Source organism: Solea solea, chromosome 7 (genome assembly GCF_958295425.1).
Source record: "Solea solea chromosome 7, fSolSol10.1, whole genome shotgun sequence".
NCBI lineage: Eukaryota > Metazoa > Chordata > Actinopteri > Pleuronectiformes > Soleidae > Solea > Solea solea.
This window is the reverse complement of record NC_081140.1, coordinates 14,104,079-14,117,586: the sequence shown is the minus strand read 5'-3', so window position 1 is coordinate 14,117,586 and position 13,508 is coordinate 14,104,079. Positions and strand designations below refer to the sequence as shown.

Below are 13,508 nucleotides of genomic sequence, written 5' to 3'. Positions count from 1 at the left end.
CATAGATTCTCCCGGTAATCCCTCCACTATATCATCATCATCATCATCATCATCATCATCATCATCCTCATCCCGGTGCAGTGACTGATTGGATGCAGGCAGACAGGACATCCTGGTGTAACGTGCAGAGCTGCAGGTCTGCCGGGATTACAGACTAACAATCGTCCAAAACCTCTGAACCTTTGCTTGAGGACGTACAGCATCAAGTGCACATGATGTCACACCTATGTCACAAAAGTCATTACCAAGAAGAGGATTACATTTGTATTTCTATATGGGTAAAATAGGGGTCTTCATCTGCAACCACTGTATCATTGCCTCACCTGCATCTCCCTGTATTCTTAATAATGAATTTAGTCCTCACTCTGTTAATATTTATTTTAGGCCACACTTTGTTAACTTTGTATATTTCTTTCTATTTGAGTGGAGGAAGGTCGCAAGGTAAGCATTTCACTGCTGTGTGTCACTGTGCATATGACAAATAAATATCTTGAATCTTGAATCAGAGAAACAGAAAACAGATGGGAGAAAAGAGGTTAGGGATAGCGGGGGGGGGGGGTGAATAAACAGCCCCACAGCAGCCAGATGTTCCTCTTCTTTGTGAAACATCTGTCATTGGAGGAGAAACACTGGGATGGACAGAGAGGTGAAGAAGGGAGAGGAAATACTGAAGAGATTAACAGACGGTGAATGAGGAGACAATGGGTGTGGGGGTTTAAACTGCTTTTGTTGCTGGTGAGTAGGCATGGGGGATTTAATCATATAAAGAACATTTATTGTTTGTTTTTTACGTATGACATCAGGTAAAGAACAAGGTTCAGTCTCAATAGGGCTGGGATTATGGGGTTCAGTGTCTCGCCCAAGGACAGAAAGAGCAGGCCATCTAATCTCCAAGCTTGTGCTAAAGACATGTGCCATGTACTCTGTTTTATTCTGTCACACTTCTGACCTCCTTCGAGTGTGACTTAGCACACACAGGAACAACGTGTCCCACACTCCTCTCAGTCACTCTCACCGTGCTGTGCCGTACATCACACGTTCACGCTCTGTGGAGCTCCGTGTAATTAGTGCTGCTAAACTGACACACCAGCCCTGCGACTGTCACGCGCACTGAAGTGTGTTTTATATGAAACGCAGTTAGTAACACTAACCTTTAAATCAAAGCATTTTCAACTCACAGCTCTTTTTAAAAATATTACATTTGCTTTAATTTATTTCCAGAAACACTCACACTCTTAATCATTAAATTAACTTAAGATAATATAGTGGAAGACATAAATGTTCTAGTTTTTACTTTTATGCACAAAATTGTTCAAACACAAATGTACACTTTGTATGTTACATCTATACATGGAGCTCACATTAAAGATTACGTAACATTTAAGGCATATAACCTGGTATATTAACCTATAGGCCTTATATTGTGTGAGAGAGATTATCCTACCTAATCCTCTGATTAAAAGGAAGTCAACAAATATGACAATGCAACAGAGATAATATTGCACTGTCATGCTATCCCAGCAAACAAGTGAATTATTTAATACATTTAATATTTACAGCCTAAGCCATGTGAATAAAAAATACTTACAAAAGGAGAATGACACTTCGTTGACATATGAATTTGGCTTCTGACAGCGCAAATGTTAAGTTAATGTTAATGTTAATGGTAAGTTAAAGAGCAAATGGTCTCATCATGCAGATGAATCCCTCAGGTGAGTCGACAGTTCACTCGTTTACATAACAAAAGTGTAATTGCATTCATCCACAATCATGTATGGCGTGTGTGTGTGTGTGTGTGTGTGTCTAATCTGTAATATCCTCCTCCCTGAATTAGTAAAGCATTTATGGTTTATAGTGTGCATGCCATGGGTGACTCATTCCTGTGTACAACTTAAATTCAGATTATTACGTTCATGGTAAATTCTCTCAGCACTCCGTGCCGAAGCTGTGATGGAACAGACGCAGAGACGATACTTTCACATTTTCACTGAACCATTTTCTGTACTGCTTAGCCTTTGAAGGTCAGAGGGAAAGACTACAGCCTGTACTAGCTGATACTGGGCAACAAGCACAGTACAAGAGTCTGTCACAGGGAAAACATCCACCTTCTCAGTCTCCAATTAAAATAACTCTGATTTGTTCTGGTTCTACATTTTTGACTGATTTTGGACGACATACTATACTATGGCATTTTTTGACTAATTTTGGACGACATAGTATTCTATGACTTATTTGACTTATTTTGGACGACATACTATACTATGACTTTTTTGACTGATTTTGGACGACATACTATACTATGACATTTTTGACTGATTTCGGACGACATACTATACTATGACATTTTTGACTAATTTTGGACGACATACTATACTATGACATTTTTGACTGATTTTGGACGACATACTATACTATGACATTTTTCACTGATTTCGGAAGACATACTTTACTATGACATTTTTGACTAATTTTGGACGACATACTTTACTATGGCATATTTGACTGATTTTGGACAACATACTATACTATGACATTTTTGACTGATTTTGGACGACATACTATACTATGACATTTTTGACTGATTTTGGACAACATACTATACTATGACATTTTTGACTGATTTTGGACGACATACTATACTATGACATTTTTGACTGATTTTGGACGACATACTATACTATGACATTTTTGACTGATTTTGGACGACATACTATACTATGACATTTTTCACTGATTTTGGACGACATATTATACTATGACATTTTTTACTAATTTTGGACGACATACTATACTATGGCCTATTTGACTTATTTTGGACGACATATTATACTATGACATTTTCTACTAATTTTGGACGACATACTATACTATGGCATATTCGACTTATTTTGGACGACATACTATACTATGGCATTTTTGACTGATTTCGGACGACATACTTTACTATGACATTTTTGACTGATTTTGGACGACATACTATACTATGACATTTTTGACTAATTTTGGACAACATACTATACTATGACATTTTTTACTAATTTTGGACGACATACTATACTATGGCATATTCGACTTATTTTGGACGACATACTATACTATGGCATTTTTGACTGATTTCGGACGACATACTTTACTATGACATTTTTGACTGATTTTGGACGACATACTATACTATGACATTTTTGACTAATTTTGGACAACATACTATACTATGACATTTTTGACCGATTTTGGACGACATACTATACTATGACATTTTTGACTGATTTCGGACGACATACTTTACTATGACATTTTTGACTGATTTCGGACGACATACTTTACTATGACATTTTTGACTGATTTTGGACGACATACTATACTATGACTTTTTTGGCAGATTTTGGACGACCTACTATACTATGGCATTTTTGACAAATTTTGGATGACCTACTATACTATGATATTTTTGACTGATTTTGGACGACATACTTTACTATGACATTTTTGAAGATTTTGAATACTACAGTCTACAGTTTCCGTTGGCTGAGTGGTTTGTGATGCCACCCTTTAAACAATAGCCCTTAAAGTCATCTGGTTCAATTCCCACAGCAGACAAATAAACAAGACTTTTTTGGGTCATTTTGGACGACATACTATACTATGACATTTTTGACTGATTTTGGACGACATACTATACTATGACATTTTTGAAGATTTTGTATACTACAGTCTACAGTTTCCGTTGGCTGAGTGGTTTGTGATGCCACCCTTTAAACAATAACCCTTAAAGTCATCTGGTTCAATTCCCAGAGCAGACAAATATTGAACACTTTTTTGGGTCATTTTGGACGACATACTATACTATGACAATTTTGACTGATTTTGCACGACATACTATACTATGGCATTTTTGACAAATTTTGGACGACATACTATACTATGACATTTTTGACTGATTTTGGACAACATACTATACTATGACATTTTTGACTAATTTTGGACGACATACTATACTATGGCATTTTTGACTAATTTTGGACTATACTATACTATGACATTTTTGACTGATTTTGGACGACATACTATACTATGACTTTTTTGGCAGATCTTGGAAGACATACTATACTATGGCATTTTTGACTGATTTTGGACGACATGCTATACTATGGCTTTTTATGACAAATTTTGGACGACATACTATACTATGGCATTTTTTGACTAATTTTGGACGACATACTATTCTATGACTTATTTGACTAATTTTGGACGACATACTTTACTATGACTTATTTGACTGATATTGTACGACATACTATACTATGACATTTTTGACTAATTTTGGACGACATACTATACTATGGCATATTTGACTTATTTTGGACGACATACTATACTATGGCATTTTTGACTGATTTTGCACGACATACTATACTATGGCATTTTTGACAAATTTTGGACGACATACTATACTATGACATTTTTGACTGATTTTGGACAACATACTATACTATGACATTTTTGACTAATTTTGGACGACATACTATACTATGGCATTTTTGACTAATTTTGGACGACATACTATACTATTACATTTTTGACTGATTTTGGACGACATACTATACTATGGCATATTTGACTGATTTTGGACGACATACAAAACTATGACATTTTTGACTAATTTTGGACGACATACTTTACTATGGCATATTTGACTGATTTTGCACGACATACTATACTATGATATTTTTGACTAATTTTGGACAACATACTATACTATTACATTTTTGACTGATTTTGGACGACATACTATACTATGACATTTTTGACTGATTTTGGACAACATACTATACTATGATATTTTTGACTAATTTTGGACGACATACTATACTATGGCATTTTTGACTAATTTTGGACGACATATTATACTATGACATTTTTTACAAATTTTGGACGACATACTATACTATGGCATATTCGACTTATTTTGGACGACATACTATACTATGGCATTTTTGACTGATTTCGGACGACATACTTTACTATGACATTTTTGACTGATTTTGGACGACATACTATATTATGACTTTTTTGGTAGATTTTGGACGACCTACTATACTATGGCATTTTTGACTAATTTTGGACGACATACTATACTATGACATTTTTGACTAATTTTGGACGACATACTATACTATTACATTTTTGACTGATTTTGGACGACATACTATACTATGGCATATTTGACTGATTTTGGACGACATACAAAACTATGACATTTTTGACTAATTTTGGACGACATACTTTACTATGGCATATTTGACTGATTTTGGACGACATACTATACTATGGCATATTTGACTTATTTTGGACGACATACTACATTATGGCATTTTTGACTAATTTTGCACGGCATACTATACTATGGCATTTTTGACTAATTTTGGACGGCATACTATACTATGACATTTTTGACTGATTTTGGACTACATACTTTACTATGACATTTTTGACTGATTTTGAATACTACAGTCTACAGTTTCCAATGGCTGAGTGGTTTGTGATGCCACCCTTTAAACAATAGCACTTAATGTCATCTGGTTCAATTCCCACAGCAGACAAATATTGAAGACTTCTTTGGGTCATTTTGGACGACTATGACATTTTTCACTGATTTTGGACGACATACTGTATTATGGCATTTTTGACTAATTTTGCACGACATACTATACTATGGCATTTTTGTCTAATTTTGGACGGCATACTATACTATGACATTTTTGACTGATTTTGGACAACATACTATACTATGGCATTTTTGTCTAATTTTGGACGGCATACTATACTATGACATTTTTGACTGATTTTGGACAACATACTATACTATGACATTTTTGACTAATTTTGGACGACATACTATACTATGGCATTTTTGACTAATTTTGGACGACATACTATACTATGACATTTTTGACTAATTTTGGACGACATACTATACTATTACATTTTTGACTGATTTTGGACGACATACTATACTATGGCATATTTGACTGATTTTGGACGACATACAAAACTATTACATTTTTGACTAATTTTGGACGACATACTTTACTATGGCATATTTGACTGATTTTGGACAACATACTATACTATGACATTTTTGACTGATTTTGGACGACATACTATACTATGACATTTTTGACTGATTTTGGACAACATACTATACTATGACATTTTTGACTAATTTTGGACGACATACTATACTATGGCATTTTTGACTAATTTTGGACGACATACTATACTATTAGATTTTTGACTGATTTTGGACGACATAGTATACTATGACTTTTTGGCAGATTTTGGAAGACATACTATACTATGGCATTTTTTACTGATTTTGGACGACATGCTATACTATGGCATTTTTTTGACTAATTTTGGACAACATACTATACTATGGCATTTTTGACTAATTTTGGACGACATACTATACTATGACATTTTTCACTGATTTTGGACGACATACTTTACTATGACATTTTTGACTGATTTTCAATACTACAGTCTACAGTTTCCATTGGCTGAGTGGTTTGTGATGCCACCCTTTAAACAATAGCACTTAATGTCATCTGGTTCAATTCCCACAGCAGACCAATATTGAAGACTTCTTTGGGTCATTTTGGACGACATACTATACTATGACATTTTTCACTGATTTTGGACGACATACTATACTATGGCATTTTTTTGACTAATTTTGGACAACATACTATACTATGGCATTTTTGACTAATTTTGGACGACATACTATACTATGACATTTTTCACTGATTTTGGACGACATACTTTACTATGACATTTTTGACTGATTTTCAATACTACAGTCTACAGTTTCCGTTGGCTGAGTGGTTTGTGATGCCACCCTTTAAACAATAGCACTTAATGTCATCTGGTTCAATTCCCACAGCAGACCAATATTGAAGACTTCTTTGGGTCATTTTGGACGACATAGTTATACTATGACATTTTTCACTGATTTTGGACGACATACTATACTATGGCATTTTTTACTAATTTTGGACAACATACTATACTATGACATTTTTGACTGATTTTGGACGACATACTTTACTATGACATTTTTGACTGATTTTGGACGACATACTATATTATGACTTTTTTGGCAGATTTTGGACGACCTACTTTACTATGGCATTTTTGACTAATTTTGGACGACATACTATACTATGACATTTTTGACTAATTTTTGACGACATACTATACTATTACATTTTTGACTGATTTTGGACGACATACTATACTATGGCATATTTGACTGATTTTGGACGACATACAAAACTATGACATTTTTGACTAATTTTGGACGACATACTTTACTATGGCATATTTAACTGATTTTGGACGACATACTATACTATGACATTTTTGACTGATTTTGGACGACATACTATACTATGACAATTTGGGTCATTTTGGACGACATACTAAATTAGACAAAAAAGTAATTGTTTAGTAAGAAGTCCAAAATAAGACAAAAACGTCTTAGTTTAGTAAGAAGTCCAAAGTGAGACAATGAATTCTGAGCTTTGCAGCAGCAGGCACTAATAATTGATTTTAATAGATGCTTGCACTGCAATGCATTCCACTGAGAATCATACAACGCACTAGTAAAATAGCCTGTCAATAAATAAATAAAGACAAATCCTAAACAAATTCAAATAAGAAATTGGCCCAAAAGAAAAATGAAGGCCTTTATTTTACGTTTAAAATGATCAACACTTCAACAATAATTAGTTGAAGTGCATTGATAAAAGTTAGTTCAGAGACAGAGACAGTTGGTGTGCAGTGATAAAAAGACACATCACCTGATTAACTCTCTGAGAACAGATGGCTTTCAGATTAGGCTTTCCATCAAACGCCTCCAAGTCAGACAGGGTTTATGTTTTCTTGAGCAGACACGTTTACATCATAATATCCACAAAGTTAAAGGACAATACCGCTCAGTCCAGAAACCAGAGTGACACATTGAATATGCTTGTTGTCCACAGATACTTAGTCAGAAATATCACAAGCTAGAATTCATGTGTGGAAAAAGCCTTGACCACAGAAGTGGGGAAAAAGGGTGTCTTCTTTACACTGAAGATTTGTGTATAGGAAACAGGTTCCTCCTCTGCATAATAAGATTTCTGTGTCACGCTAGGAAACTGATTTAACATTTCTGAAAATGAAATGTAAATAATCAAACAGCTCAGACAAAACCCATTGTTGACACAAAAAGGAATGAGAAGAATGATTGGTATTCTCCAATGATACCAGCAGATGGCAGTATTTTACACTTCTGCAGAAGGTTCACTGGTGTGGGACACTAATGTTGTGTCATATTCATGGTCACTGAACACCCCTATATAATTCATATATATATATATATATATGTGTATGCATATACACATATGTGCCCAGGCAGTCATTGTTTGCAGTCTATTTGCAACAGTGAAGAATCCAATCCAACTTTATTTGTTAAGCACTTTAAAACAAACCACAGTCGACCAAAGTGCTGTACAGAATAAATAAAAGACATAATAAATTAAAAATCATACAAAAACACAAGAAGAAATAGCAGCCATACAATAAAAATCAATTCAAATTAAAATAAATAAAAAATCTACATCTCACAAAGTGTCAAAGGCCAAAGAGAAGAGGTGGGGTTGTGAGGAGGGATTTTAAAACAGACAAGGATGAGGCTTGTCTTATGTGCAGAGGCAGATCATTCCAAAGTTTTGGAGCTGTGACAGCATCCTCTCTAAGCTTCCACAAGAAGAATAAAAGCTGTCTATTTCAACCTCATGCACACCAGGAAATCCCTTTCTGATCCAAATGAGCAACACTGGCTCTAGCTAAGAGACGGGTTAAGGATGTGAGGATTTACCCACAGCTGTGGCAGAACCTGAGCATCCAAACCATGACATCTATTATGATCTATCTATATGATGACCACTGTGAAAAACCTTTTAAATCCCAATCCCAATCTTTCTTTTTACTTTTTCTAATTCAATAATTACAAAACTTCAGAGGCAACTTTCATCAAACCATCACGCATACTGTTTTCTGACAAGAGAGGACAAACATCCACGCTTCATCTTGCAAAGAAAGAGCAACAAAGAGTACCAGAGCCGTAAAGAGCACATGCAGGGACAGTAGAACTGCTCTTGTGTTGGAGTAAACACACTTTCTCAACATCTCCACCGCAGGCTGTGTATCCCTGCACCTCACAAGAGGACCTCGACTGTAGCCTAAAGCTCTGTCCCGAGGCTCATTTAAAGCTCTGCCCCGAGGAAAAGGAACGGGCAGAAAATGGGACACCAACATTCTACCATAATGCAGAGCATCAGAATACAAAAGATGTTTTTGATAACACTTCACTACAGTAACATTATTATAAAAGTCTGGTTATACATTTGTAATAGGGAAGAAGTAGTGCCACCTTTTTTCTATATTGACTGAATAGAGAGTATTAATAAATAATAGAATATATTGAAATGGAGACACAGCTCTTTAGCTGCAGGAACCACTTTAATGTCTGCTTCTGAGTCATTTCTCTCTCTCTCTCTCTCTCTCTCTCTCTCTCCCTCCCTCTCTATCTCGCTCTGCGTGCACCGTCTAAATTTGTTTGACATAAAGGGACATACAAAAACTTTTCCCATGCTCCACTGACTCAATATGTGCAGCTTCATTTCATTGCCGAGAAATTTCCTTTACTCTCGCCAGTTGATGGAAATAGAAGCGAAAGCTTGGGCACTGTGTCTGTTTGTGTGTGTCTGATATAACCTGACAGATTATTTGATCACTGTGACACAGCGCTGTGCTGTGGTGTAACTAAATCTGACCCAGTGACGATGATTACAAAATTATTTATAAAATGATAATTTAAGCTCATAAATACCAGTGAAAAAGTGAAACAAAAGAAACACAACTTTTTTGAAGTTCATTAGCTGAAAGTCCTTAAAAGGACACTTCACCAAAAAATATACAGGTTTTTTTGTTTGTTTTTTTACTCATTTTCAGAGACAAATGTGTCATGTGATCGTCAAAATGGCCGCTCTGAGACACATGTGTCATTCCTAAAACAACAGAGGAAGTTGGGATTGAAAAAAATGAAATAAAATCAAGTCAAAGTCACTTCCTTCAAAGAAAATAAAAGCCCTACTCTGCTCTTCACTGAGTCTCTGTAAATTATAACAGTTGTTATGAGGAAAGGATCTTTGGTAATTTTAGATTAGGGATTTTACGGACTTTCCCACTTGGTCAAGTGAAGAATAAACTTCACATTCTATATTATTTATTTTTCTTATTGAAGATCCGGTTACACTTTAGATTAGGGAACACATATTCACCATTAACTAGGTACTCACTAACATGCATAAATAGCAAACTATTCCTTTATTAGTAATTATTAAGTATGTATTAACACCTTATTCTACCTCTATTATGACATGAATTAAGATTTTTCCTGATTAAGGTGTTAATACGTGCTTAATAATTACTAATAAAGGGCTGGTATGCTACTAATAAGCATGTTAGTAAGCACCTAGTTAATAGTGAATATGTGTTCCCTAATCTAAAGTGTAACCGGAACTTCAATAAGAAAAATAAATAATATAGAATGTGAAGTTTATTCTTCACTTGACCAAGTGGGAAAGAATTGGTGAAACAGCCCTTTAAATTCCAAACAGATTACTGCTCTTACCTGTGTTGCCATCAGTGATAACTCCATCATTCCTGGATCGATGGTTGCCAGCCTGAGTGCGTGAGGGGAAGGAAGCGAAGATTATGTGGAAATATCTAGGAAACTGCACTGCTGTGCTTCGCCGGACGAGAGCCGTGAAATGACACAATGAACGCTTTTCATGCTTCACGGACAAGTTTATTCTCTCACAGCAGCTCTGTCTATTCCTCCCCCCTGTCTCTCTCTCTCTCTCTCTCTCTCTCTCACTTTTCCTCTGTATAGATGTGTAGCCTATGTTGGCGAGCGAGAGTAAACTTGACCTTAAAGCACACCACAGAAGAAGCCATGCAGAATTGCTGGTGTAGTATAGGCATGTAAAGTCTTTTGACACTGCTCCCCTGTACAGTATGTCTCCCTGCTACAGTAGCACTTTCCTTTTATTTAAATTCACGATCCCAGCGGTGTCTGAATTATTCATCCCGTTTACATTTGCATAAAAACCCTCTTTGTGTGTAACATGTGCCTGTTTTTCCACCAAAGGCAAAAACATTGTTCTAATGATCCGTATGAACTATTGTTTGTATACAAACGGACATCAAACAGTGACCTGAAAATGTCAAGTCAAGTCAAGGAGTCACTTCACCTCATGTACATTAGCTATCTGGCATGGCATAATATACTGTAGGTGATCTCAGGCTCCGTTACTCATGATGATGTCTCCCTTGCTCCTGGTGGCTTGTGAACAGGTATGATGAATGTGTGATATATATATATAAAAAAAAAGCAAATAGATGCACTGTATAAATCCAATCCAATTTTATTTATAAAGTGCAGTACATACAATACAAATCAACAATAAGAGGGCTAATGAGGGCTAAAGCACACTCATAAAAGCCAATGAAAGACAATAATACAAAATATGTTAAAGCACACATAAGAGACAACTTGCTCTGGGTTAAAAGCACATATAACAAATATAAAGTACAAGAAGTGTGGGAGCCTGCCTGATGTGGAGTGGGAGCTCATTCCACAGTTTAGGAGCTGAAACAGAGAAAGATCAGTCCTCTCCTAAACTTTAGACTTGATTTTGGGACAGCTAAGAGGAGCTGATCTTAGTGACCTTGAGGGAACATAAGGCCTGGAGCAGATCACACTCAAACGTCTCCTACAGATCATCACTTTGATGAACAACTGAACAACTTTGAACCATATTCCAGCATTTTTAGTCAAATCCTTTGTAAGTATACACCTTCTATAAGTCAGTAACCCAAGAAAAAATAAAATATCAAAATATTAATTGGAGTGAAAGCCTTAGTGACGTGCTTAATCACGGAACACTCACACTTGTATTTTAATTCCATTCCAAATCACCTTAGTTCAAAGTGCATTTTCCAGTTCATACCAATCAGTGATGCAAGCGTGCACAGCACCCTTTGCATGCCTGTACTTTGCAATGAGCATGTCTGTGTTACTGAATTTAATTTCCAAAGACAGATTGACCTCGAGCCACTCATGTGTCTCTAGTGTCAGAGCGCACCAAGCTGTTAACGGCAGACTTCCATTGTGCTCTCTGGCCTTATAGGAACAATTAATACTGCATGAGGAAACCCCTTAAAATAGTCTCTGCTCTGGTGTGTGTGTGGGTGACAGACAGACAGACAGACAACGACCACATGTGTCCTACATGTGAAGGACATAAATACACACACACAACTATATAACACACATCGATGTATGTATATGTATATGTACATGTAAGTGTGTAGATGTGTGTGTGTGCTCAGTACCTCCATTGAGACAGAGATGGTCATTTGGCCTGAGGACCACATGAGTCCAGCTGTCATCAGAGGCACTGATACAAAGACATTTTAAACAAATGAGAAGGACAAAGGACAGATTTGAGCCCACAGATACCGGGAATAAACATCATTTGTTTTATTTATTATTTTATTACAAAGATGTTAAAAATAAATATAAATTCAGGTTTTTTTTTTTACACATATTACCCCACGTTTGAAGATACGACTGCCATCCCCTCACGCCTCCTCCCCGCCTGCACCGCATTACAAAAAGCATGATTGACTTTCTAAGGCAACCCTTTTTATGTTTACTGTTTTAAATTATAACCACATATTAAATAAAAAAAAGTACAGTGGAAAAAAACACACAGATCTTTCATAATAAACTTTGTACATATTATCTGTTAAATCTTTCAGCAATTGTACTTTTTGTGTAAAGCAGCTTATCAAGACCAGAAAAGTGCTATATATAAACACAATTTATTTAGGAAATGTAGTGGAGTGAGAGTACGTGTTGCTAGAAATACAAATAACAAAGTATATGAATGTTGTACATAAGTACAGCAACAAAGTATTTGTACTTAATGTTACATTGCAACACAGCGCATATATGATTTGGCAGAGATGTTTTTGGTTTTTTACATCGTGGGTCCCCTTCCTGATGTAACTCTCCAATTTCTCCAGGCTTGGGACCAGCACAAGGGAATTGGGTACCTACACAGGGGTAACCCAGCCCTCGACCTGGCAGGGACTCGAACTGCCAAAACCTTCTGTCACAAGACAAGTTCTCTTAAAACTATAGGCAGCCCTATTGTTGTTACCAGTATTATTATTATTATTATAGGCACTTTGATGAAATGACACAAAGATCAAAGGGCACAACAAGGATGAAGGGTTTGAGCCTCGTCATAGCTGCTGTAAAATAAAGCAGCGCAGCCAGTGGAAATGAGCTGGTACCAAACTCACTGAGCTCCTTAAACGCAGGC

At 36.0% G+C, this 13,508-nt stretch overlaps 2 protein-coding genes across 3 annotated transcripts in view; one reads left to right on the top strand and one right to left on the bottom strand.

The window, feature by feature from the left end:
* bloc1s3 (biogenesis of lysosomal organelles complex-1, subunit 3) overlaps positions 1–459 on the top strand; it is a 56,997-nt gene extending 56,538 nt beyond the window's left edge. The window contains exon 6 of one of the 2 annotated variants that reach the window (XM_058633601.1): positions 6–459. In XM_058633601.1, the coding sequence (XP_058489584.1) occupies positions 6–88 (83 nt within the window). In that variant the 3' untranslated portion in view covers positions 89–459. The remainder of the gene's footprint in view (positions 1–5) is intronic. The other variant, XM_058633602.1, reaches the window with a different exon arrangement.
* Positions 1–10,888, bottom strand: part of LOC131462408 (uncharacterized protein C14orf132) — a 16,604-nt gene extending 5,716 nt beyond the window's left edge. Inside the window, exon 1 of the mRNA XM_058633605.1 lies at positions 10,745–10,888. Coding sequence (XP_058489588.1) covers positions 10,745–10,774 — 30 coding nt within the window. The 5' untranslated portion in view covers positions 10,775–10,888. The remainder of the gene's footprint in view (positions 1–10,744) is intronic.
* Between the last annotated feature and the right edge of the window lie 2,620 nt (positions 10,889–13,508).